The 27539-nt window shown below is 38.7% G+C and overlaps 1 protein-coding gene across 1 annotated transcript in view; it reads left to right on the top strand.

The window, feature by feature from the left end:
• The window catches only part of GBE1 (1,4-alpha-glucan branching enzyme 1), a 349168-nt gene extending 344477 nt beyond the window's left edge, over positions 1-4691 (top strand). Inside the window, exon 16 of the mRNA XM_070406022.1 lies at positions 2829-4691. Within this exon, the coding sequence (XP_070262123.1) occupies positions 2829-2885 (57 nt within the window). The 3' untranslated portion in view covers positions 2886-4691. The remainder of the gene's footprint in view (positions 1-2828) is intronic.
• Positions 4692-27539: the final 22848 nt, after the last annotated feature.

Here is a 27539-nt window from a genome sequence, read left to right as displayed (position 1 = left end):
CCTCATGTGACTGGAATGGGCATCATAAAGCTTCTTCCATAAAATGAGCGGCATCATTTAGTGAGAGTTCTTGGAGCATTATCAGAAAAACTCAATGCTCATATTGCAAACATTGAACTTTTTATGTCATCCCTTTGTTTTACTTTTAAATTTGGGCCAGCTAAATACCAAAAGATCACAGGCTAAGATTGTTTCTAAATGATCAGTTTATAGTTATCATTTAATATTATTAAAGAAATCAATATGAGGTTGTGACTCAAACAGATACTAAAACTGAATAGGATCCACATAGGAGGTTGATGTAACCTGTCAGTGATCTGCCTTCATACGTTGCTTGACCACACACTGAGTAGGGACCTGTCAATATTGGTCCTGGGCCTGACTTGGGTGTTTCACTGCATCTTTCTCAGGAGACTTGCACTTATCAGAATCTTTTGTCTGCATGTGGGACCATATAATATCAGTGAAATGTTTCTAATGTTAAGGGAACTGAAATTCTGATACTATTGAGAAATTTAGATTGGTCTTCAGTTTTAGAATACTCCTAACAAAGCAATTCAGAACCATGCTGATTATAACCTGCTACCCCACTAATTAGTTATATCTAATACTCTGATTCCCCAAACTAAACATAGAATAGAGTAAGGACATGGTAACCTCCTTTGAAAGGGCAGGACACTATCTTTTGATTGAGGCCTGTTTTGATAAGACTTAAGAGGGAATTGGTTGAATTTGACTATTGTTTTCTTTTATTTCTCCTCAGTTGCTTTATTCTGTGTTGCTTTAATCTATAGCTTGATTATGGACATATGCCATTCTTTGGACTGGATCTGTCTGGATCATTGGTAGTAGTCTTCCTTTGCTTATGGGTACCTCCAGCTTCCTTTTGTCACAAAGAGAAAATAGTGAATGGGAGGGATTGCATCAGTAATTACATTGTGATGAGGTTTAAAATCTATATGACCTTAAAAATAATGTGTAAATTTTAGGTAAACAAATTGTGGCTTTGAAATACATGGTTTCTCCTCAATTAATGACTGCAGGGCTATAATATTTATCTTAGAAGCGCTGGATTGCAAATCAGACTGTGAGACATTGAGTTACCCAATGACTGTATTTATGATGTTTTTCTCAGATGATGATGATCATTTCCTAAATCATGTTATTTTTCATTGAATATGAGAAAAACTATTCCCTAGTTCAGTGATGACGAACCTTTTGAGCTCGGCGTGTCAGCATTTTGAAAAACCCTAACTTAACTCTGGTGCCGTGTCACATATAGAAATTTTTTGATATTTGCAACCATAATAAAACAAAGACTTGTATTTTTGATATTTATTTTATATATTTAAATGCCATTTAACAAAGAAAAATCAACCAAAAAAATGAGTTTGCATGTCACCTCTGACACGCGTGTCATAGGTTCGCCATCACTGCCCTAGTTACTAAATTCACATTTTAAGTTTCTCAAAATGCCATCATTTTAAAGTTGCTTTCATCAAAACTAAACAACTATATTGGTTTATTTGATTTTTTAAAAGAGTCGTAAGAGCCCTGGCCGGTTTGGCTCAGTGGATAGAGCGTCAGCCTACGGACTCAGAGGTCCCAAGTTCGATTCCGGTCAAGGGCATGTACCTTGGTTGCAGGCACATCCCCAGTGGGGAGTGTGCAGGAGGCAGCTGATCGATGTTTCTCTCTCATCGATGTTTCTAAATCTCTATCCCTCTCCCTTCCTCTCTGTAAAAAATCAATAAAATATATATATAAAAAAAAAAGAGTTGTAAGAGTTCTTTATCATGGAAACCGTAAGGGAAAACATTGTGTTCGTTTGCAGAATTGAGATGCATAAGACTACAGTTCCCATATTGATTTCACAATCATTTATCCTTTTATTCATTATTTCTTCTTTCATCCAATAATTTTTGGCAACTACTAAGAGAAGTATGAAGACATATGGTCTCTGCCCTCATAAAGCTCAGAGTCTTGTGGGGGAGAATTGATCATAAACTTGAAAAAAATTACAAATTGTGTTAAGAAATAAAAAATGGTGCTGCGATGGAAAATGAAATGGAAAAACTGTCATATCTGGTGTTATCAAGAAACACCTCTCGGGGAGCTGGGATATTTCAAGATCCTGGAGATAAGGAAGTGGCAAGGTACCGGGTGTTGTGAGCACAGGGCACAGCATGGCAGAGGCCCAGAGGAAGGACAGGGTGGGGTGTTTCAGGAACTGAGAGGCCCTGTGGTTGGAGGTGGTGAGTCAGGAAGGGGAGAGAGACAAGTGGTGCTGAGCCGTGATGAGGGGTGTGCTCATACAAAAAGGAGCTGTGTCCGGACTCTGCAGGCATGGAGAGGATGGGTATTCTTTTTTCAGTGCAGTAGCAAGCTTTTTGATTGTCTTAAATTGGTGAGGGCCTAAAATACCCTTAGGATCCCTTATATTACTTTTAAGTTTTTGTTCTCAAAATGATAGGAGAAAATAAAAACAAGATGATAAGCAGTGTGTTGTATATTACTTTTATTCACCTGAATAGACCTGTAGGGTAGCCTTCCTTTACCACCTCAAGGTACTGGAACAGCAATGAGTGCCATTTATATCGCTGTCTGGGGAATATTGGGTTTTGTACAGCGTATGGAGCCCTCTAGTGGCGATTGCTTTAAATCTACAGAACTGTTGGAAAGGTGGCATTGAGGCTCCTCAAGAGGCTGCAACATTGTACGGGTAACTCTAACTTTAAGCATCTGTGAGAGAGCATCATACCCCTTAACTTAATGACATAACATTCAGTATTTCTTTCAATTGCACTGACATGCTTGTGTTGACCTAGGTGTACATTCCAAGCCGAGTGGCCCTCATCCTTCAGAATGTGGATCTGCCCAACTGAAGAGCCCGGATTTCAGCTCCGCCAGGGAAAGATGTGTGTTTTGTTTTCCTGTTCTCGTTGTCACATAGTTTATAATGTAGAAGCTCTTCAAAATGTAGTGCCTAGCCAAAACGCCAGATGTCAGAAATTAAAAATTGGTTTATGCAAATGAATGTCAAACTTTTCTTGAAGAAGTAGAGGGGAAATTTCAGGCATTTTAGACTATATTTTCTAGATATCTAAGCAGCTAGAATTCTTAAATGAAGTATTATATATAATATCTTAAAACAACATTACTTTCCTGGTCAGTTATTTGATGTTTTTAAATTCTGATTTGAATCATGTGTCATGTATGATTATTTCTGGTGGATGATCCAGTATTTTCTTAAGATGGATATTAGGAGGCTTTACTTGTTCTGTTATCTCTTGGTCTAATTTAAGAGGTACCGAGATTGTCACTATGTTTTTTTCAAACTACCTTTAGAAATAATGTAATAAATATGTAGCCATACTATAAAGTTAAGATGTATTATAGGTAATATAAAAGTCATTATCTATGAACTAATCCATGCTTCATTTTCATAAGTGCTTTCAGTTTTGTGATCTCTTGTTCACATAGTATCTTCGTAGGTGCTGATATTCAGTCTTTCTGAAGGTTGTAACATTTCAGAAAATGTCTTTTACTTTCAACAAATAAAAATAATTGCCTGATTGCCTTTTTTAATGTTTACTTTTGCTGTACTAGTGTGGGGTTAATTTAGAACAAATATTAAAATGCCTATCTCACTTCTGATACCTTTCCCACGAATATGCACGTGAATGATAGACTAGGCCTAGGGTTAATAATATTGTTTCATTAGGTACTATTTTGTAACTTGAATCATATTAACCAACTGAGATATCTAGCTATCTCCAGCTGTAAACCTGTGCACTGAATTAACTATTTTGGCTCAGTGGGATATTCAGTCATGAAATTACCCCTCAGTATGAAGCAGTAGGCCACAGATTCAAAATTATTGATGGGTAATTCATTCATATCTAAGAAAGTATAGTGTACTTATCAGACATAAAGTGTCTATTACTTTTTTAAAGATCTAATTTTTTTCCTTTTCCATTAGTGCTGACTGCTTCTCTTTTTGTTTTTAGTCTGATATTTGTGGCTAGTAAGCAGCACTTAGCAGTTTTTCTATTAAAAACTGGGTCAGTAATAGAAGAGACTGGCAAAAGGAGCTCAGAGCTAAGCCTATATGTTAACCATCTTCCTGGTAACTTTTTTCAATAAAGCCTTGAATATGGGTCTGAAATGTGTTATTTGCTTCAATGTGAAAGTAGAGTAATCATTTGATTTCCTGAAAGAATCGGCAGTGCAAGCTGATGCTGCTACGTGCTAGGACTTCACTAATGTCGCAGCACTGCCATGCTGGGCACTGTACCTGCTATTGATAACGCAACCAGGATTATTTGTGTTCTAGTTTATAATTTCTCATGTATTAAGAGAGATGCTAATTCTCTATTATGGCTCTTTAAAAGTGACAAGATACTACTTCATGCCTAAACCTGTTTTCTTCCCCTGGTGACTTCTGTGGTGAAGTCAAAAGGACCAGAATAATTATGTGCTGTATTTCCATGCTATCTATTGACCTTACTAATATGTTCTTCAAATCTCACAGTCTATGGTTCCAAGTTACCAATGTATGAACATTAGTTGCCTTTGTCAAGTGCCCTCCTCCAGCAACCCCTCTCCCGAAGAATAATCAATGGATGTTGCTAGGTAGGAATTATAAAAATACATGCAAACAAATAAAATATTAAGAATCCAAAATGGAATGAAGTTGTGTGTGTTTTCTTATCTATCATAGCAGACAGCTTTTACAGAACGTGTCAATGTTATAGTATATTTCACTTTAGGTCTTCCTTCTTTAATCAGTAACATTCTCATCATCATATGTGAGAAGTTCTTTCTTTTTATGGGTTAAACATTTTCAATAATTGCAATAGAGAAATGCAAAATTTTATAATAATGTTTCTTTCCTCTGATGTACTTATTATCATAAAAAATGAGAGTGATCTATCTTTGGTGAGTCTTTCAAAATAAGTATTTTTAATTATTTATGTTCTAGAAAACACAGATGACTACAGACTTCTTTTCATCATGTTCTAATATTATCAAGCGAGTGCTAGTAAATATTATCCAAAATAGAGGCTACTGAGGCTTAGTGTTTTAGTTTGATAGTAGTTTACTCAGAAAATACCATGATTTTTAATAGTCAAATAGCAAATTGTAAACATTTTTTCTAGAATCCTTTCCACTTTATAACACTTGAACTCTGAGGGTCGATTCCTTTCATATTTTCTTTGCTGTACATTTGATGCCTCTCACTTTGCCCTGTTCCTGGCTGCCATATTCATCTCTTACATAAAGTGAGGGAATTAGCCACCATGTTTCTCAAGTTCAAAAAGTAACCAGTGACAATAAATTGATGTTTCTGATGGCAACTAAAAGAATCCGGGTATTTTCTCCTCTGTCTGGAGCCCTCCCCTTAGCAATACCAAGTGAACATTTGTCACCCATCAGGGCTCTATACAGGAGGTTGTCTGAATAAGGAACCTATTCTTCAAATAATACAGCGGAGTGAACAGACAGACCTAGTGAAAGCAATAAAGAGTATTTTGTTGTGTTCCACTTGTAGCTTCAGGGCAAGTATCTTTTCACTGTCTGGGGTCCTGTAGCCATTGAACTTGGTGATGAAAGCAACGTAAATCGGTTTCCTGTTGCCCTTCTTGTTTAGAAGGAGCCAGAGTAGATAAGCCCAATAGAAAACAGAGCAGTGAAGTGGCTTTTGGGCGGGACTTGCAGGTCTCAGGCTCTTTGTTTTTGCCTTTTTTGCATCATATCCTAAACGGGGATTCTTTAGAATCATGGGTTTCATTAATCTCTATATTTCTTGTATGGAGATATGCGCTGAGCTATGAACTCTGCTAGGTAGAATATTTTGATGAAAGAAAATAGAAATCTAAGGCATAGCAATTTCATGTCCTTTATTCAGTAGAGTTCATTTATCATTCACAATGTGTTAGAATGGAAATGTAGATAAATGTTCCCACTAAAGCCGGCCTTCAGGGGGAAGAAATCAAATGAACTCCCTACTTATTTTTCTGCTCTATTATCTTATTAATGGTGATTTGTAAAGAGTTGCAGAGAAACATTTAAACTTTAGGGCAGAATTTCTTAATTGGTAGTGTGCGAAAAAGTGTTTTTGTCTCTAATTTAAAACATTACATCTGGATTTTAACTCTTGGCAAAAAGTATGCAAAGAATGTAATGTTTACTTACATGAAAAAAATGTAGTTTGTGGTAGGTGTGTTTATGCAAAAAGGCATGCCATTCGGAGGTGATCTGGCCCGTGTGTGCTGTGTAGACCACTTCCCCTCGAAGCCTGCACTGTGTTCCAATAGAACAGTGTAATGTAAGGGGCAGAAAACCTCATTAAAGTTACAGCTCTTTATTCCCGGTGCCTCAATTTAGAAAGCACCCAGTTGACTTTTAGTTCTCATCCAGGGTTATAAGACAGCTAAAGGAAAAGGAAAAAGGAAAAAGTCATTGTTGTAGGTTTGATAAAGGCTATTATTCGATCAACATCTACATGGATGGTGAGTCACTGTGTGGAGAGAGCTCCCAAATCTGTTGTCAGGAACCCAGGGCCCGACCGCCTGTCTGGCTTTCAATGCTCCGCACTGAGTTACCTGCCCTTTCCCAGGCAGGGGTGTGTGGGCTGCTGTCCAGCGGAGGGGGCTCTGCATTTCCTCCAGCACTCCAGATGACTACATCATCAGTGCTCTCTTTTGCTCATTTTGGCTTTTTCTCTGAGTTCACTGGGATGTCACAGTGAATTCCATTCCCCTGCAATCAGTGTCAGCTACCCTCAGACTTGCACTATAACTCAGGTTTGTGGATGGATGTTAATGACCTCTTGGTGTAACTAATAGGGTAATATAAACCAAATATGAAGTGAAATGGCCACAGACACCCTCCTGTGAGGTGCACCATCCAGGCGTTGAGGGTCTGTTTCTTACCCTTTCCCCTTCCACTCTCAGCCCAGTATGCACTGCAGCAGAAGGAATAAATGGCAGAGGAAACGAGAATTCAAAGCACAGCTCAGGGGTTAGAAACAGTTTGGCCCATTTTTTGTTTTGGGGGGGATTAAAAGTCTATAATCAGAAAAACACATTTTCATTAAGTAATGTTTGCATAGCTAAATATTAATTTCTTAAAGAAGGGAGAGAGGTCAACCATTGGCATGCAATCTCCACAGTTGTCTAGTGCAGTTGTCCTCTATACTCTCGGATCCCACATGCACACATGCAGAGCTCCCACTAAGGGACCGGAGCATCCTGGTTTTGCTATGCACAGGGGGCTCTGGAACCAATCCCACAGTGATACCCAGGGATGACAGTACCCACACTAAGACGTCCATCATGCTAAATTACTTTGCTACATGAGGATATAAATTAAATGAGGTGTGTTCCTATTGTGCACACTTATGTAAGGTAATAGAGGAAAGATAAATCTGTGGCTGAATGATTAAGTCCATTCAACAGGCATGTATTTATAGCATACATAGGGGTATGTGAACACACACACACATCCTATATAATAAAAGGCTAATATGCAAATTGTCCCCTCAGGAGTTCAGTGGGGAGACCAGGAGTTCGATCACTCGCTATGACATACGCTGACCATCAGGGGGTGGCACAGAACACGGCAGGTGACCAGCCCGTGGCAGTGGTGGGGTGCTGAGGGAGCAAGGGAAGGAGAAGGCATGGAGGCCGGGAGCGGGGAACCTGATCACTGACCCGACCTAGGGACCCTACCTATGCAAGAATTTCATGCAACGGATCTCTAGTACATATATAATTTGTGAGTAAAATGAAAACCCACAAAGCTCACTGATTCCAACATTTATCTTGAACTAGTGAATCACTTGATCTCTGTTTGATACCCATACTCTATTTAGATATTTTTCTGACTGTATTATGAGCACCCAAATCTAAATAAGCAATCTAAATACTTGTATTTAACTGAGTTTTACAAATTTTGGAAGAAATGCAGTATATGTTTCAATTCCTTTAGAACATTTCTCACCTCAAATTATTTGGCTGTTAGTGTTTTATATTTTAACTTTAGAAAATGAAGAGGAAGGAAATGAAATACCTTTATTACTTCTTTATTTATGTTCACGAGGGATTTTTTAACTGAGTTTGTAGTGTCACTTTCTATTCACTCCAGTAATATAAATGATGAAAAACACTGCATGTAATTTCATTTCACAAATGCCTCTAGCCGTGTTGTCAACTATTGATTAAAACCAATCATGATATAGAGGTCCCCCCGCCCCCACATACACACAGAGTCACTGTCTCCTTTATTCTTATGATAAGTGGGCATCACTCACTATATAGAAACAGCAGTAGAATGCCTAACTTTTAACTTAGCAGACGTGTGTGTGTGTGTGTGTGTGTGTGTGTGTGTGTGTGTGCAGGCGTTAGGGATATACATGGGGAGCCTGCACGAATAGTGCCTGAAAGAATAGGAGCATGCCAGAGGGACACACAAGCCAACCCGAGGCACCCATTGGCTAACACTGAATCTGAGTAACAAAATAAGTATTACTTGGGTGTATTGTATAACATATACAGTAGCCATGAGTTCATTCTGACATAAATAAATGATTGGGTATAAAATCAATGGGGAGAAGAGGCAAGTCTGCACAGGAGAATGCTAAATGATTTTTGTAGGCATTCCCTTCAAGGAGGCAGTTTTATTCTCCCTACTCCCAACTTCCTCCCTTATGTGTGGAATGTATGTTCTGAGTATCTTCTAAAGAGCAGAGTAAGGAAGGAGGAAAATAAACTGCAGTGGAAAACCACTTCAGCCTGGTGATCCCAGTCAGCATCAGCAGTAAGTCATGCTGATAGCATGTCCTCTGGATAATATGTAATGAGAATGGCCAAAATGCAATTCCCAACCACAAGAAAAACATCATAGAAACCCACAGATTTAGGGAATATAATAGAGATTACTCTATATAATAAAAACATAATATGCAAATCAACCGATCGGCCAAACAGCAGAACGACCATCCAAATGACCATCCAGACAACCATCCGGGACCATGCTATGACACCCACTGGCACCAGGCCAACCAAGGTTGGTGCGATGCAATTAGTTGGGGGCCCAGCCATTGTTCCATGTTCGCCCCACAGAGGGAAGCCCAGGCCACCAACAGGTGGGCTGCGGCATGTGGGCAGGGCCTCCCTCTGTGAGGGAAGCCCATGTCCGGGCGCTGGAGGAAAGGCAGTGCCAGCAGCCAGGGGAAGGAAAGCCTTCTCTTGCATGATTTTCATGCATCGGCCCTCTAATATAACATAGCAGCAAATTATACATGTAAGATGTTGTATGTGTTTGTAGGTATGTATAAGCTTTTTTGTGTGTATATCTATTGATATAATAATATACAAGGCATATATAAATAGATTTATTTTGAGGCATTGGCTTTCATAATTATGGGGACTGGCAAGCCCAAAATCTGTAGAGCAGTCTAGCAAAATTGACACTCTGGCAAGAGTTGATACTGCAGTCTTGAGGTAGAATTTCTTTGTCCCAGGAAAGTCTCAGTTATGGTGGTATGTTAACCACCATATCTACAAACTACCTTCACAGCAACACCTAGATTCGTGTGGGGCTAAAAGACTGGTGAAGAAAGCCAGACAGGACAAGTCATAGACCAGAGTTGGCTAAAGAGGCCTGATGACTAAAATGTAGTACAGTATCCAAGATGGATTCTGGAACAGAAAACAAAAACATGAGGGAAGAACTAGTGAAATCCAAACAAGATGTAGAGTTTAGCTATATTTTAATTGTGTAAAAGAAGTCTTATGCTGGAACAGACAGTTCCCTTTTACAGAGAAAATGTTGTTACAGCAAATCCCATCCGTGTTTCAGGAAGACAAACCAAAACTGAAGGAGACTGAGCTGAGGAGCCTAAGAGCCGGGTGGCAGTTTTCTCAAGTGACAGAAATAGTCATGACCAGTCATCCTTCACCATTCTCTTCCCTGGCCAATGAAGCAAAGGCCTAAAATCATGACCACATGGAAGTAAATGTCTCAGGCTCATGTCTTATTGGTCTGCATTGAGTTACTGTCTCCAAAATGATATACTTATTATTGGAGTGGTGGCCTTCACGTAAGCAACTAAAACATTCTAAAGCCAAGACTCAGGATTTTGGGTAAAACTTCTACATTTAACTTACTAATAATCCTATAGACAAAATATTTCATTCAGATACCTTGGCATATATTTTCCAACCATTTACCTTGGAGCAGCATCTCATGTTAAGAAATAAGATGCTTGTGAATGTTCTCTAAAAAGTAGGAGCTTGATTGCAATCAGGCTAGAAGAAGTTAGGCTGAAATTACAAGTAATCCCTAAAATCTTAGTAACTGGGCAAAACAAAAGTGTATTTTTCATTCACTTCACATTTCAGTGCAGAACAGGTGTCCCTTCTCCATCTCACAGCTACAGTGTCTGGAATAGGTGACCTCAAAGTCACCATGGAAGAAGAGAAACCTGGAGAATTGTTAGAATAGTCCAGGCATAGAAGTGCTTTGGATTCCTTCTGCCCCACCTTACTAATCAGAATCCACTCACATTGTCCTGACCTAATTGTGAGGGACTATGGATATTTTTGTGTCCAGGAAGAGGAAACACTGCAATAAAAACATAATGTAACATCTGTCATAATTGTCAACTAAGTGTAGGAAATCCTGCACACCTAATTCCCCCCTTACAAACTCACAATTCAAATTAAATATTAGAGACCCCGAGAATTCCTATAATAAGGGAACTTGTCTAATATTGTTTAACTCTATGTTTCCACAAGGAATATTGCCAAACATCTTGGGAAAAAACATTATATTTACTTAATCATATTTTACATAGGGAAACTTGAAGCTACATAACTTTCCTTCTTTTATACTTCCATGACTGATAAATTCCCTTACAAATTGTGTGTGTGTGTGTGTGTGTAGTTTACTTTCTTTCAAGGCCATCTTAATGAAATTATTTTTATTTCCATTAAAGTAATTTCTTGATCTCATAATTTTACCATCAGTGGGCAATCTTATTTCCCTAGATTCAGAATTCTCCTGATAGATTTATAACTGGCTCCCCAAACACTGATCTCAATGAGTTTCCCAAGTTATGAGAAATCTGAGAACCAAATCAATGACCAACTTCTAGAAAGAAAGTTATAAGAATTCATGGTGTGCATTCCATTTAATTATCTTATTCCTAGATTGAACTAATATTCTGCTCCCCTAATTTTCTTTTGCTCTAATTATTGTTATTCATACATTTAAATTTTATTTTATATTGCTTACTACAGTATATATCTGCAAGCCATCTAAATATTATTTTGGAGTAAGGCAGTAGATAGATGATAGATAGTTAGGTCATAGATTAGATAAATAGATAGGTAGATGATAGGGAGATAGGTGTAATTTTGTTTTAACTATGCCACTGTTGCAATGGCATATTCTGTAGATATGCATTTCTGTATTTTGTTACTAGTTGCTGAGGAACCACTTAGAGCTAATGAGAAGCACAGGAGCTTCCCTTGATATTTCATTAGTCTAAAACTTGGCTTTTCTAGATTCATACATACTTCTGCCCAATCTTATGACAGTAGGAAGTTAAAACTCAGTATAAGATGTGAAACATTTAAAAATAGATGTAAAAAAATTGATGAATTTTCCTTGTCTGACAAAAACAATAAATTCTTACATGTGCTTTATCAAACCTGTATATATATATATATATATATATATATATATATATATATATACATGTCAGTAAAATTTATGTCAGAAATCTGAACATAATATAAAAAGTTAAGATAAACTCAACATTGGACAAAACTAAAAATTAAGATTGGGTAAAAGAATATATGTTTATTACAAGGTGTAACAGAAATGAAGGTGAGCTTCAGTTTTTTTCTTCCGAAGGATCATTCCCAAATACAGGTAATTCCTGGGCCCTTGGGCAGTTATTTCTAGTACTTCTCATAGTCCTAGTACAAGAGTGATGTGATCCCCTTCTTGACATTCTGGCTGTCTAGCCAAAAACCAGTTTCCAAAAAGATAAGGTTGTTTATTCATTCATTATTACTCATCCATATATTCATATACCATGCCAGGTGCTAGGGATGTAAAGAGAAGTAGTAGAATTTCACAACTTAATATGCTGACTGTAGTCTCAAATGAACAAATAGATTTATTGTGTGACAGTCTGCAAGTTTCCTATTCAATGTCCATCCTTCTGTCTTCTATAGTAATGGAACCATTATTCAGGTTCCAAAAGACATCATTTTCCATCCATATGACTGAATTCCAAGCAAAGGAAGAAATTGGATAGAACTTCCAGGAAGACTTCTTAAAACGGAAAATTAAAAACTGGGGCATTTCCAGGCCAGCATGGCTCAGTGGTTGAGCATTGACCTATGAACCAGGAGGTCTTGGTCCAATTCCTGGTCAGGGTACATGCCTGGGTTGCAGACTTGATCTTAAGCTGGGGCTTTCAAAAGGCAGCTGATCAATAATTCTCTCTCCCTTTCTCTCTGAACTCAATAAAAATATATTTAAAAAACAAAAATGGGAGCATTTACACCTTGGCTGGTATTTCAGTAGTTAAAGCACCAGCCTGCATAAGGTCATGAATTTGATTCCCAGTCAAGGGCACATACCTGGGTTGCAGGTTTGATCCCCAGGCCAGGTTAGGACGTGTTATGGGAGGCAACCAATAGATGTGTCTCTCTCACATCTCTCTCCCCCTCCCTTTTCCCTTCCACTCTCTCTAAAAATCAATGAAAAAAATATCTTTGGGTAAGGATTAACAAAAACAAAACAAAACAAAACTGGGGCATCCTATATAATAAAAGGCTAATATGCAAATCTACCAAACAGCAGCACCACCAGTCACTATAAAACGCACTGACCACCAAGGGGCAGATGCTCAATGCAGGAGCTGCCCCCTGGTGGTCAGTGCACTCCCACAGGGAGAACGCTGCTCAGCCAGAAGCTGGGGTCATGGCTGGTGAGCACAGTGGTGGCGGTGGAAGCCTCTCCCGCCTCCGCAGCAGTGCTAAGGATATCTGACTGATGGCAGTCAGACATCCCCTGAGGGCTCCTGGGCCAAGGGATACCTCCCTTGTGCATGAATTTCATGCACCGGGCCTCTAGTTTACTAATAAGAACCTTTCTCTTCTCCTCGGCTGCTTGGTAGGAGGATAAAATAGTTGGAGATCTGCATCCCTTTTAGATCATGAGACAACTTTACATGCCAAAGGCAGATGGAAATTTAAAGAATGCTAGACTCCTGATTTTTCTAGACCAATCATTCAACATGGACTTCCTTTTCTTTGGATTTATTTTATGTAAAAGAAAAATAAGTCCTTATGTTCTTACTAATATATTTAGGACTTTCTATTATATGCAGACAATCCAGTCCTAAATGACTCACTTATCAATGAAGCTAAATTATTTAACTGATGAAAAAATCAAGAACAAGGTCTTGCATGGATAAGATTCAAATAAGTAGGTGAATTAGATCATAGATACACAGAAAGAAGGTGTATTAGTATATTAAAATTAGGAAATTACATTGAATGCTCTCTGAACCCATATTAATTTGTTCAGCATGAGTCAGGATAGTAGTTCAGAGCCAATGCAGGAAAAAAATATATTGGTAGAATGATAAGTTAGAACTAATTTATATCAATGTTTCAGCTAAGAAGATTGGATTCTGTTTTACTGATTATCCATTAAGAATTATTTACAAAGTATAAAAAATATTATTTAGTGCTACATGGTCTTTAAAATCTAAATGTGCTATTGGGTGGGGGGTTCCCCATACAAACTACTTGGTGGGCACAGGCCTGAGGCAAAGACTTTGGGGCTGCTGACTAGATACGCTTCCACAGCACCCAGATACCTCATCCAGAGCAGCACTTTTCAGCTTAAAATTCCACATAGCACTTCTTTGAACAAAATATTGCAAGAGTAACAAAATGTAATAGGCTTCATTGTATTTATTAAAAATTGTTTACTCAAAGTAGACTTTTGCCCATGATCCCACTACAAGTTAGGATGCAGGTCTACAGAACAGTAGCCAATTCCGCCTGTTGTGTTATGGTGCACATAAGAGCGGTGCCTCAGGAAGATAATCTAAAATGTTCTTTATAACAACGTTGGCACCTGGGAAATCAGTTGTAAAGCTGAGTGCAATTGATTCTCTGGAGATGGGAAGGCCTGGAGTTGGGGGGGGGGGGGGGGCGTTCAGGAAAACTGCACAGGTGGGGACATGAATCAGCCACCAGAAATGCGTTCTAAACCTCTTCCGTCAATAGCATAACCGAATTCCTGCTCGTAATTCCGTGTTTTAAATTCTGAGAACTGTTTATTTCTTTCTGGTTTTCTCTTGGCTTATACACAGATCAGTGCCCTATTTTTTACTGAGGAGAACTGGTGAAGTTGGGAATTTAACTTGCATTATATTTTTGCAACCTGTAGCCTTAAATTTTGGGTCTGATGTTTGAATATATCAGTCCTGAGGCTATAAGAGATAAAAGAATTTTTTAGGCTAGTTTTCTGATCATGCCTTGAGCTGAGAATTTAAAAACTTGAGACTTTTCTTCCTTTAATCTCAGTGTGCCCACAGTTCTTGCTCATTTCTATCTTGGCATTCTTTCCCAGAGTCACTCGAACGGCCCATATTTGCTTTCCTTAGGCTCTGTGATCCAGGTAATATAGACGACTATTTAAGTGATGGTTTTCCACTGTACCTTATGGACAACCATCTTATTTTCCACTAACGGTGAAGTCACTCTGCCTCCGAATCTCAGTAGGTAAGATAACCAAGACCAAGACTCATCTTTAGGTGACTATCTAGGAAATACTTCTGGCCAAATATTGTATCACTCAGGGGCATTCAGGAAAACGGACATCACTACAGGTATTGCAGATACAAAGTGGCTTATTATAGGGACAGAGAAGGGCTGGTAAAGTGAAGGTAAGGAAATTTACTTCCAGCTTTCAGAACTTCCAGAAATATGAGCCTTACAGAAAAGCCACTGCTAATCACCGTGGCTATCTGCAACACAAAGCCAGTTATTCTCAAAGGGATGCCCAGATACTGCCGGAGCTGCTGTGGATAATCACAGCTACTCATAGTACTGAAGTGGGTGATTCTCAGGAGAACGCCTAGAAGCCCTTAAACTCCCTCCTGCCTTCTGCAGATGCCCTTACTCTAAGAAGGATAAGGAAGTTTCTGAGCAAAACACCCAATATAGAGCACAGGACACATGCAAGACCGCTGAAACTAACCAATAGTGCAGCCAGTCCTTGCTTTGCATAGTAATAGGGTCATAAAAATAACTGTGAACCTATACAAAAGGATCTTTACAATCAAAAAGAAAAATGTAATTGTTTTTACAACCTTTAAAAATTATTGTCAAAGCATTAAAATCTCTTATTGTAGGTTACAAATGTAAGGGGGAAAAGTGATGAAACTAATAGTTATTTAGCATACTAGAGGCCCGGTGCACAAAAATTTATGCACTCAGGGGGGAAGGGGGGGGTCCCTCAGCCCGGCCTGTGCCCTCTCACATTCTGGGACCCCTCGGGAGATAACGACCTGCTGGCTTAGGCCTGCTCCTGGGTGGCAGAGGGCAGGCCCAATCCCTAGGTGCAGCCCCTGGTCGGGCTCAGAGCAGGGCTGATTGGGGGAGTTGGGGCGCTGCCCCCTGTCATGCACAGAGCAGGGCGGATTGGGAGGTTGCGATGCCACCCTCAGTCACACTCAGGGTAGAGCTGATTGGGAGGTTGGGGCACCGCCCCCTGTCACACTCAAGGCAGGGTCGATGAGGAGTTAATTTTTAGAACAAAAGTAACAGCAACAATTACAAAAGATAGGCAATGGTAAGACATGTTGCTGACAAGTAAGACCAGTTCTAGTTTTAGTAAAAAGCCACTATTAGATCTCCCATTTAGAATGTCAATGCTGATTCTTTTTTTTTTTTTTAAAATATATTTTATTGATTTTTTACAGAGAGGAAGGGAGAGAGATAGAGAGTCAGAAACATCGATGAGAGAGAAACATCGATCAGCTGCCTCCTGCACATCTCCTACTGGGGATGTGCCCGCAACCCAGGTACATGCCCTTGACCGGAATCGAACCTGGGACCTTTCGGTCCGCAGGCCGACGCTCTATCCACTGAGCCAAACCGGTTTCGGCTCAATGCTGATTCTTAAAGAGAAAACGCAGTAAAATGCTGGGAGATAGGAGGAGGAGACTGGAAAATTTTGAGGAGTGGGCAGTGGGCAATTAATGATTAGCTAATATGAATTATATTTTTGAGATGTTTGTTAGAAAAAGAAAAGAGAGCTTGATAAAAACACTTGGAGGAAAAGCATGGTTTCTCTTCTTAGGAAAGGCAGTAGTATATATTGCACTTCAGAGAAGGAGCCAGAGAGAGAAAAACTGCAGAGGTAAGTTCAGAAGAAGTGGAGAAAGCTGTAATTGAGAGAACAGATTCAGTGTGACTTGGACATGAGTAAGGACAATCTTTTTTTTCTTTCAGGTTTATTTTCTATTGGTTTCATATGTACAGCTAAGTAGTTAGACAATTATATTCTTTGTATAGTGTCTCCCTTGATATGTCTAGTACCCTAATTGACACCATACATCGTTATCACAATATTATCGACTACTAGGGTCGCAGCCCGTGAAATCGCACGAGACCCAGGACCCCACCAGCATCGTGCGGGACTCCCTGGAGTCCCGGAGTCCGGCCCCGCTGGGCCGGTGCCACGCAGAAGAACTTCCCTGAGTTCCGCCCTGTGGCCAGTGCCACAGGACTCCCCGATGCACCTCCTGGTCAAGTCCCCGCCAGCACCGCGGGAGGCGGGACCCAGAAACAGTCCGCAGCTGCCTCCACTGCCACTGTGGGAGGTGAGACCCAGAAACCTGCCTGCTGCACCAGTGGGACCCAGAAGCCCAACCAAGCCTCCAATCAAGTCCTCCAGAGTCAAGTTCCCGCCCACCTGGCATGCGCACGCAGCCCCACCCACCTGCATGCACCTGGTGCACACGCAGCCTCCTGCTGATGGGTGGTTATAGTGTGAGGGCGTCACGACCACAGGCCTTTTATACATATAGATGTTCCCTATCCTTTATTTACTTCACCGTGACTATTTTGCATCTACAATTTGTGCCTAAGAGTCAGAAAAGAGGGAGGAGGTATCAAGTAAGATTTTTAGGTGAAAAAGATGGAAAGTGGTGAGCTCCTTAACACGTTTCTTCACCTTAAAGAATAAAAATGCAGCGTCAAGTTGAGACCTTGTGAAGAACTGAGAATGGTTATAGTATTCATTATAGGAGTTGGTAAAATATGTATAAAAGAATTACTTAGTAGTTGTTTAACCTCATCTGGAGGTTCAGATCACATGAATCTTGACCTATGGTTAAGCTGAATTTTAATTATTTTTCTTTCCATTTCAGTTCTTAGCTACCTGCAAGTTGGATTGGGAAAAAAAGGAATCATAATATTTCTAGAGGGATAGTGATAGAACAGAAAGTTAGGAAAAAAAAAAAAAAAAAAAAAGGTGATCTTTTAGTGTTAGGAAAAATTGTTAGAAAGGATGTCTGAGTGACAAGTAAAACCAGGTTGGGAGAACTTGAGAATATATAGTGACTACAGGTTAAGGTGATAGCAAAGATCAAGCTTATTAAGGAGTGGCAAGCAATTCTTTATTTTGAAAAAATAATTTGTCTTTACAGATTTTCAGTGAATGTTCACCAATGTCAAATACTTTATCTTCAAATTGAAATGCACAATTATATTTATACAACTCTGGGGTGCCTCTTCAAGCCCTGCGTGAGTTTATCTCTTTTTCACAGAGTCATATCAGACAGTTAGATCTTCTGATTTTTTTCTATGAAATTAATTTCTGACATTATTATGTAAGATTTTCCCAGAGTTTAAAAAATAAAAACAAAAACTTATCATTGCCTAAACAAGGAGGTTTTTTTTGGGGGGGGGGGTGTTGAAGGGGGTTCTTTTTTAAAGAAATAAAACCTAATAGCTTTGTATTTTGGTGAATGAGCTAGAAGAAACAAGTTACAGTACAAGTATCTTTCCTTTCTCATAATCATTTCTATTTTGGTATGGTGTATGGCGTATAACTGCTGAAGTTGTTGTAACAGCAACTTTGGGGACTTACTTACCCTGTTCTCAGAATATGATCTTTGGCCTATGAATGAAGAAATTAGTTCATAGCACACTGAGAGGGAAGTTGAAGAAGAAAAAAAAAACATATATATGCATATGTATGCATAGGCACCCAAGATTCATGGCATAAATAAGATGATTAACAAATAAATCTACATGTGAATAAGTACCCACAATATATTTATTTAAGTGCAGGCACTAAACCTATCCTGACTTTACCACTGGAATACACAGCAGTTCACAACTAGTCAAAGTTTTGGTTGAAAAGTGCCTTTGATGTGGTAGTTGCTAGTGATGTGCTGAGTCAAGCCCAAAGGAAAGGACACTCACTCTATGACACTCTTGAACAAGGTCTTTAAACAGCAAAGCTGATGAGCTGGTGCAGGTCTCAGGAGGACGATCATCGGGCTGCACTGAAGAGGTGAGAGTATTTAAATTCTGTGTGCACCCCAAGATTGACTTTCACACCCCCGATTTCCAGACTTCTCTTTGCTCCTGCTAACCTGCCTGTGCTTCTGCCATCCCATCCCAGACTTCTGCTTTGCATTCTTCCTTTTGTGACTCAAATCTTCCTGCCCTAAACCCACTTTGATTTCTTTAAAGGAGACAATGTAAGAGAAGCATCCAGCACATGGGTGTATATTGGTTTTCAGTACAAGAGCTGAAATAAATTTGATTTCTTGACCCACCGATGTCCCCATCCTGAGAACTCATAGCACTTAACATTTCCTAGTGACTTACCTTTTTTTTAAGTGTTGCATTTCATTGCTGTGAACACTTCACATATGTGTGTTCCATCTCCCTAACCATATTACTATACAACCTCAAAGAGCAATGCCTTCTGTACTATGGCCTTCTTTTTCTCAACTCAAAATTCAGTGCATAGCACAGTGACACAGAGAATATGCTCAATTAACTTTTGTGCGAACAAAATTTTTCCCACAGAAGAGAGAGTTTTCACCTAAACATATCATTTATCCCCTTGATATTTTGCCTACAAATGGCTCATGCAATGAAGTTTACCGGCTTTAATATGCTGAAATGATAATTTAATTTTTGTTACGCAATGGCTCACACTAGGAGGGCTGATCAGATTTAGCTATTTCATCTTGCAGGTGAGAAAACAAGAATGCTTACTCAGATGACTTTAACTTCCCGAGGACAATGGAAAAAACCAGTAACAACAACTAGGACAAAAGCCACATAATGTTTATGCAGGGTTGTCATCTATCCTGAATTACCTGGTTGTCTGCTTTCCGTCCTGACTCGAGAAATTTACTCTGAATTTCTGCAATATAGACTGGAGGCAGAGCAATAATTTCATTACTGATTTGAACCTAAGTCACTTTCACACTTAATTCTTCATAAAAATATTTTTCAGGGTATGAAAAGAATTAGAATTTCTTATGTTTGGACTGTCTTACAGTAAAGAGGTGGAAAATAGAATTAACTGCAACGAAATGGTGTGTTACACATCACTTTAAATTATTGATTTTTTTATTTCTTTCATTGAGCTTGGGTTTTTCCTCATTATTGACCTTCAGATGCTTCTGGATATCTTTTCACAACAGAACTGAGTGGACTAGCATCTGGCCTTCCTAGGTTAGGAAGTATGACTTGAATTGGCTCTCTTGGGACTCACAGCTGAGGTCACTGGTGTGCCTTTTAAAGGAGACTGAAAAATTGAATAGTCAAAGCCTGCTCTTTGAAAGTTAGCACCCACCTATAATCAGTCCGTTTGTTCTTTGGCCTTGATAATTTTAGTGATAACTTTATTATAAACTGATTTTAGTAGCACTTTTAGCAAATTCTAATATGGAAAAGATATGAGCAACATAAAAAATATCATACCAAATAGTCAATGTTTCATGAAATCCTATAAAAACTGGCAAGGCAATCATTCAAGAAATGTACTGTGTTTCTAATGGCACACTATGAGCACAGTAACAGCTATGTATGATTCACTATAGATCACCAATATTATCTTCCTGAACACGATGGTAGCGGACAAGTATAAAATGACACTTTCCCTCAAAGAGCTTAAAAGCTATATGGACAGACAAAGGATGAGAATGGTTACATGTATAAAATGGAGAGAAGGGAGAAGTCATGCTAGGCTGAAATACGTTTTAAATATTTCAATATTTGGAGATGGAATTATAATTTGGCCACAATGCAAGGCAGAATTTGGACTCAGTGAAGGAAAAAGCAGTCAGCTAAAGCAGGTGAAATAGCGTTAGCAAAGACACAGATGGGCATGAGCACTGCATGTCAGCAGACAGAGAGCATCAGCCAGATTGGGGGCGGGGTGCATCCTGGGGAACAAGGTTGGAGACACAGATTTAGGAAGGACTTAATACAACTAAATAGTGGAGAATCAATACTGTGTGTGTTCTTGAGCAGGGGAATTAGATAATGACATCATTCCTCTGCAACGATTAATCAAATTGATGCATTAAAATGATTGAAAGGAGAGAGAGGTGAGAGTTGGAGGGAAAAAAATCATTAATATTTCCAATTCTGAACTGCTGCTGAGAAAAAGGGAATGGATTGGAATGTATAAATGTAAGAGACATTTTAAGGAGGAAACCATTGCATGTTATGACTTATCGGAAGAAAATGGAAGTGAAAATACAGACAGCAATATGCCAACCTTAGAAATGACCAAATATCTCTAATAAGTAATAAAATGTTCCCCGTGTTTACTTAGCTCTGCCACCTTGATTGTTCAGTGAATTTATTCATTAAGAGGTAAGGTATCAATGTCAAGCCAGCATGCAGGAGGCTAGCAAACAACAGGACGTGGTCTCGCCTAACACTGCGCTGAGCCCAGAGAATGCATACCCCTTCTATTTTATAGCATACCCTCATGATTGCTCAACAGAGACCACATCCTTCTCGTGAAATACAGCGCTGCAGTTTCCCAACATTTGTTCTCCTACTTGCGTGCAAAACCCTCCTTTCTTTGTGTTTCATGCCACACTCTATCCCTCCTCGTAGCTGTCATTCTCCAAACACCTATATCCTCAAAAATGTTTGAAGCATGAATACCTTCATCATCACTTCTTCATATTCTGAGATCTGACATGAGGAGGAGCAGCTGACATTTTGAAATCCAGCATGCCTGTGTATGACCACAATCTCATTCTTTTAAGTTCTCTCATCCCTCCGCTCCTGATGCTGATACTATCTCAATGACCACCTGCTGCTTTTACTGTCACAAAAAATACTTAATAACATACTTATATCCTGAACTCCCTTGCAAACCTCACATGATACCACAAAGCACAGCTCCAGTCCTGAGTTATGCCATAATTTACTGCCTCCCCCTACCTCTTTGAGATACAGTGTGAGAATATCCATGACCTTTAACCTCAGTAGATCATTTATATCCAAGGATGCAGCTAACCCTGGCCGGGTGGCTCCATTGGTTGGAGCATCACCTGGTACAGCAAAAGGTTTCAGGTACCATTCTTGGTCAGGACACATACCAGGTTGGGGGTTCAATCCTGGTTAAGGCGTATAGGAGGCAGCCGATTGATGTTTCACTCTCACATCGATGTTTCTCTCTCTATCCCCCTTCTTCTCTCTCTGAAATTAATAAAAAATATCCTTGAGAGAGGATTAAAAAAATGCATCGAGAGAAGAAAATAAAGACAAATGTTTTCTACTTTGAGTATATCTGCCCATTCTCTGAAAACAAAAACAAAAACACAGCAAACTGTCAATGACTATTTCTCTAATTATACTGAGCTCCGTTTGTGCATGTTCATGTGTAGACTTATGTGTGGGCTCCTTTCCAGGCAAGAATTTGAATTAAGTGAAAGAAGAATCAAATTACTATAAACCAGCCCACACACTCTGCCGCTCTCCAATGTTCTCTAATACCTAATACTTCTCAAATTTCTTCCCTAGGCATCTCTAGCTTTATGCAGTATCTTATCTTTTTTTTTTCTCCTATAAATAAAATGTCTAGAAGTTTTCCAGATTATGTGTTGCAGTACAGGCATTAGGGATTTAGGACTTGAAAAAACTTTTCTCCCCTGTTAAAATTTTAGATAAATAGAAAAATAAAGGTGTTAGGTTGTATGTGTATATATAATTGTAGGTTATACATATTTATACCCAACCCAAATATAAAAATAAGAAAGAAGCTTTAAATTAAATGTACTATCATATTTACACATATCTCTACCATTCTAAGTATGTATTACAATATTCTTTTACTTAAAACAAACAAACAAACAAAATCCCAACATGGTTCTTTGATTCTCTCATCAGAAGAGATTACTATTCAAGTTTTCAATAACCTTTAGCTGAAAAATGCATGTAAGGAAATGAAAAACAGCTGTATTTCTACTTTTATCCATTTTTTTCTGATCTCTTCTGATGTAAAAATATTTCAGCTTTCGAAAAACTATTGTTTCATATCTGCATATGTTAAGGAAAGCTTTAAATAATTAGGTGCTTTCCTGAAGTAAGCATCCATATAATTTTAAAATGTAAGGCTAAGCAATAAAATATTCTCTTTGAATTAAAGCAAACTCGCTGAAATGATTCATTAAATCCTTAAAAATAATGATGCAAACTTCAAGAATATATACTCATGAATTTCCTATCTAGCTTGCAAATTAAGTTGGAAAAATCTACAAAGGAATAGCTATTGATACAGTAATGCTGATAAGTCATACAAATTTAATGATTTTTACCATAAAAGATCATTAAGACATGAAATTTGCATGGTTTTCTCTTATGAGTAAATATAACTGGGAACTTCACATAGCCAGTGATTTCACACAGGCAGATTTTCTACCTTTCTAAGTGTGCTTTTAAATCCCCAAAGATATAAATTTATTGCAACAGTATTATCAAAGGAAGCAGAGAATATAAAGACTTGGGACAAGTTTCTCAGAAATACCCAAGCCTCATGCAGTTTTGTTACCTTGGACTTGGTTTAATAACACCAGCCAAATAGAGTCAGTCTCATGAATGGTTCAAAGAGCAATTGAATAGTATCAAGAAGTTAGAAATTCCATGGAGACTGCTACTATTTATTTATTGTCTAAGTAATAATTTTTAAAAGAAGGCCTCTTATTTTTGCAAAGATATAAATTATTCATATTAATTTGGTTAAGATATAACAATATTAAACCAATGATAAAAATTATAGATTTTTAAATTTCTTAGTTAACAATTAAGATAATTATATACAAAGATGTGAGTAATGTGAGTTCCTTGAGTTAAGCAACTGTGGTTAAATTAATAAGAGATCTTTACTTTCCATGAATAAAGGAAAATATATGTATTAAATGCTGGGCTCTTAGCTAGATGCTGGCTAGACATTAATACATCTATAAATATTTTAAAGTGACTGAAGCTCTGATAACTGTCCAAAAATTATATTGGACTACAAAGTAGGAGGAGCAGATTATGGAATTCAGGTTGGCATGACCCTGAATATTATATTCTTTCCACTATACCAGATTTTCTCTTCTTCTGCTACTTTTCTCAGATTTTATATGCATTTTATTTTATGATCTTTTAAATAACAAATACTGATTTCTGGTGAATATGCTATGAATGAAACATTTGAGAAAAGCATATTGGCAATAAGTAGCAGTTATCTATAAAAGTAAATGGGGATGATCTTTCTGGAAACTGCCTACCCCAATAAACACAAAGGGCCAGAATGTTACTGGAATTGGCGCTTGGATGTTGTTGAAGAAAAAAAGTATCCAGTGACACTTGTAAAAGATGGTAAGCAACCCCTGGCTGGTGTGGCTCAGTTGGTTGAAGCTTCATCCCATATACCAAAAGGTTGTGGGTTTGATTCCCAAACAGGGCACATAATTAGATTGTGGGTTTGACCCCTAATTGGGGCACATAGGGAAGGCAACCAATCAATGTTCTCTCTCACATCAATGTCTCTCTCTCTCTCTCCCTCTCCCTCTCTCTAAAATCAATAAACATATCTTAGGGTGAGGATTAAAAGAAAAAAAAAAAAGATGGTATTTAAGGGATGTCACTGCATTAGAAACAGGGTTTTGTAGTGAGAAAGAGAGAGTGGGCTCAACTCCAAATCCAGCATGAGCTAGAGGGAATTTATAACTAAGGAGTAGGATTTGGGTCAGTGATGGAAAATTACTAAAGAAACATCAGGGTAAGGGGAGATTTTGGCTAAAGCATCCTAACAGGAGTCTTGTGGAAGGCAGACCAGGGTGCTCAGACATCATTTGGAGAATGGTGGAGGATGAGGAACCCAATGAGATGTTGATGGTGATCTGATCTAGTGGGGTCGGGGTTGTGTGTGTCGGCGGGGAGGTCTAGCTAAACCAGCTTAGCAGCAATCTTGCTAAAGTTGGACAATGCAGAGATGAACATGGAAGTCTAAAAATGAAACCCTAATTGAAAGAGTTCTGGGGCATCTGGTTAGACTTTAGCCCAGGAGGAAATCTTTGTCAATGCTCTCAGGACTCTTTTGTTCCACCTTTCTTTCTGCTCTTGTTTGTGTTCTGGCTTCACTGAAACTTGCTTTCTCTGCAAGGCTAAAACAGTGGTCACCAGCAGCTCTGAGCATTCAGTTTTTTAAGATGAAACAAAACTAGCTTTCAAATACCCTTCCCCCACTCCCACAATTTCTACTTATAAAACTCTTTGGCACATAGCCTAATCTGGCTTACACCGTGTGTCCCTGGACGAAACACAATCTAGCTAGGGCTGTAGGGAATAATGATAGGCTGAGGTTGGATCAGATGCTTATCTTTCAACCAGTCACTGTTGCTGGGGAAGAAGAGGTATGTAAGCAACAATTAAGCCTGCTCCATTCAAAACACTTTCCCTAGGAAGGGGGGAGGGTACTGTCCTGGAAAACAAGACGATAAATGTATCTTACATATTCCAGAATGTTTCCTCATTTGCTTAAACAAATTCAAACTTTAAATTATTATATAAAAATATTTTTATTATGTATGACAAACTATTCTAAAGAAGGACTTCAAAGGAAAGAAAACTTTCTATATCTACAATGCCCTTTTCAATGTAATAGTCAATGTTACCACCTAGCATTGCATTTTCCCCTCATCCTCATAATAATCCAATTTCCATATAGGTGTTGACTCCTCCACAGTCAAGGTGATCCACCACAGCCTCCAGGGTTGAACTTGATGGTCCCAGCGGCACCCCACAGTGATTAGTTCGATGACCCAGACCTAAGTCAATCAGCGAATGCCCTTCTGCTGGCCATGGGGCTCAGGTGCCAGGATGAACATAATTCATGAGGGTGAAATTGAAGGGAATTTTCCTGGGAACAACAGAAAAGACATCTTCTGAGTCTTTATGAGAGAGAAGTCAAGGGGAAACAGTTCTCTGTTCTGCCACACATTTAGATGTGTGGACATATGAAGTCTGAGACTGCTGGAGGCATTTTGCAACCAGGAAGAAAACTGGTCCTGAGAGGAAGCCACGCTCCTGGAAGGGCACAGCCGAGGACTCACAGAGGGAAACCTTCGCCTTTGTGTTAACAGAACTGAAGTTTGTTCTACCTCAGAGTAGCCAGCTAATTAAACAAATACGTAGCCTTCAGACTTAACTCATCATCTTTTTTCCTGTTACTTATGTAACAAGACATCCTGAGCCATGTAACTTTAATTATGATATCATTACCAGCAACACAAATGATCAACCAAAAAGGAATGATATGCCCTCACCGGTTTGGCTCACTGGATAGAGCGTCAGCCTGGGGACTGAAGAGTCCCGGGATCGATTCCAGTCAAGGGCATGTACCTTGGTTGCAGGCACATCCCCAGTAGGGGGTGTGCAGGAGGCAGCTGATCGATGCTTCTCTCTCATCGATGCTTCTAACTATTCCTCTCCCTTCCTCTCTGTAAAAAATCAATAAAATATATTTTTTTAAAAAAAGGAATGACAAATAAACTTTGAAATAGTCACTCAAATAATATTTTGGAGACTTTAAACATTATAATCATAAAGGCTGCATAGCAGTAGGATACTATTTTTAAAAATATGTTTTTATTGACTTCAGAGAAAGGAAGGAGTGGGAGTGATAGATAGTAACATCAATGATGAGAAAGAATCATTGATCGGCTGGGGATTGAGTCTGAAACCGGGGCATGTGCCCTGACCGGAGTTGAACCATGACCTCCTTGTTCATGGGTTGATGCTCAACAATTGAGCTACACCGGCTAGGCAGTAGGATATTTTTAAGGTTATACATTAGTTATTTGTTTTACCTTTTATAACATGAGCTGCCAACCATTCAGCACCTGGCAATCATATTAAGTGTATTCTGGTGTTAATATAATTAGGCCTCAGAGTCCTGACATCACTGGGAATGAGGTGTTCCACAAAAGAATCTACCCAGAATACTCCTGCTTTCTTTTTCTTTTTATGTTTTTTTTTAATGAGCTAACTATCATTGGAATATTTTTATGATGTGCTAAATACTTCTTACCTTACTGGGGCAGGGTGCATAATTTAATGTTTTCGTGATGACACCGGGTCATCATTGTGCATATCAATTGTATAGGATATAGGAGAGTAATTATTTGAGGAGACATTTGCCTCAAGATACTATGCCTTTTAAATTCCTAGGTCAGAGAGTTGTATTTGCTTTTTAAAATCTTTATTGTTGAGGGTATTACAGATGTTCCCCTTGTCCCCCATTGCCTCCCTCCACCTGGTTCCTGTCCCACCCCAAGCTTTCACCACTCTGTTGTCCGTGTCCATAGGTAATGTATATGTGCATACTGTCTAAGTTCTTACTTTTTATAATTATTTGGTGTATTTATGATTCCTCTGACTTGCCTCTCAGTCAGGCTGTCAGCTGTCATTTCTGGCTGCTCTTTGATGACCTGCCAATATGGTCATGCCCCTTCTAATATTCTGATTTTAACCTGTTCTAGATGAGAAAGTCCAAAAGGCACAATTTTTAGAACTGTGCCCCCCAAAAAGAGTCAGGAGTTTTTAGTGAGGGAATTGTCTAATATAACATGTTCTGGAACAAGGACACTGGTTTGTCTAAATACTTCAGAAGAGATACAGTCAGGAAAAATGATGTTTTGATTTGTTAATACAAAATAGATCATTTATGTGTAAAAGAAATTTTTCTGTTAAATCTCTTAAAATTAAAGGGGTTATTTTGAGCAATATTCAGATTGAATTCATTTTGATTTTGCCCCAAAGTAGGCTTGTTGCCAATTGACATGTAAATTTTAGATCTGTGATGAGTCTCAAGTTAGAAAGTACTTTAGTCAAGATGTCATATTTCAATATGCTGAGCACACACCAAGTTTCAGTGTGTTCCTTTGTTGT

This window comes from Myotis yumanensis, unplaced genomic scaffold (genome assembly GCF_028538775.1).
Source record: "Myotis yumanensis isolate MYYU_CA2020_CCGP unplaced genomic scaffold, mMyoYum1.0.hap1 SCAF_2, whole genome shotgun sequence".
NCBI lineage: Eukaryota > Metazoa > Chordata > Mammalia > Chiroptera > Vespertilionidae > Myotis > Myotis yumanensis.
This window is presented reverse-complemented; position numbering and strand designations above follow the sequence as displayed.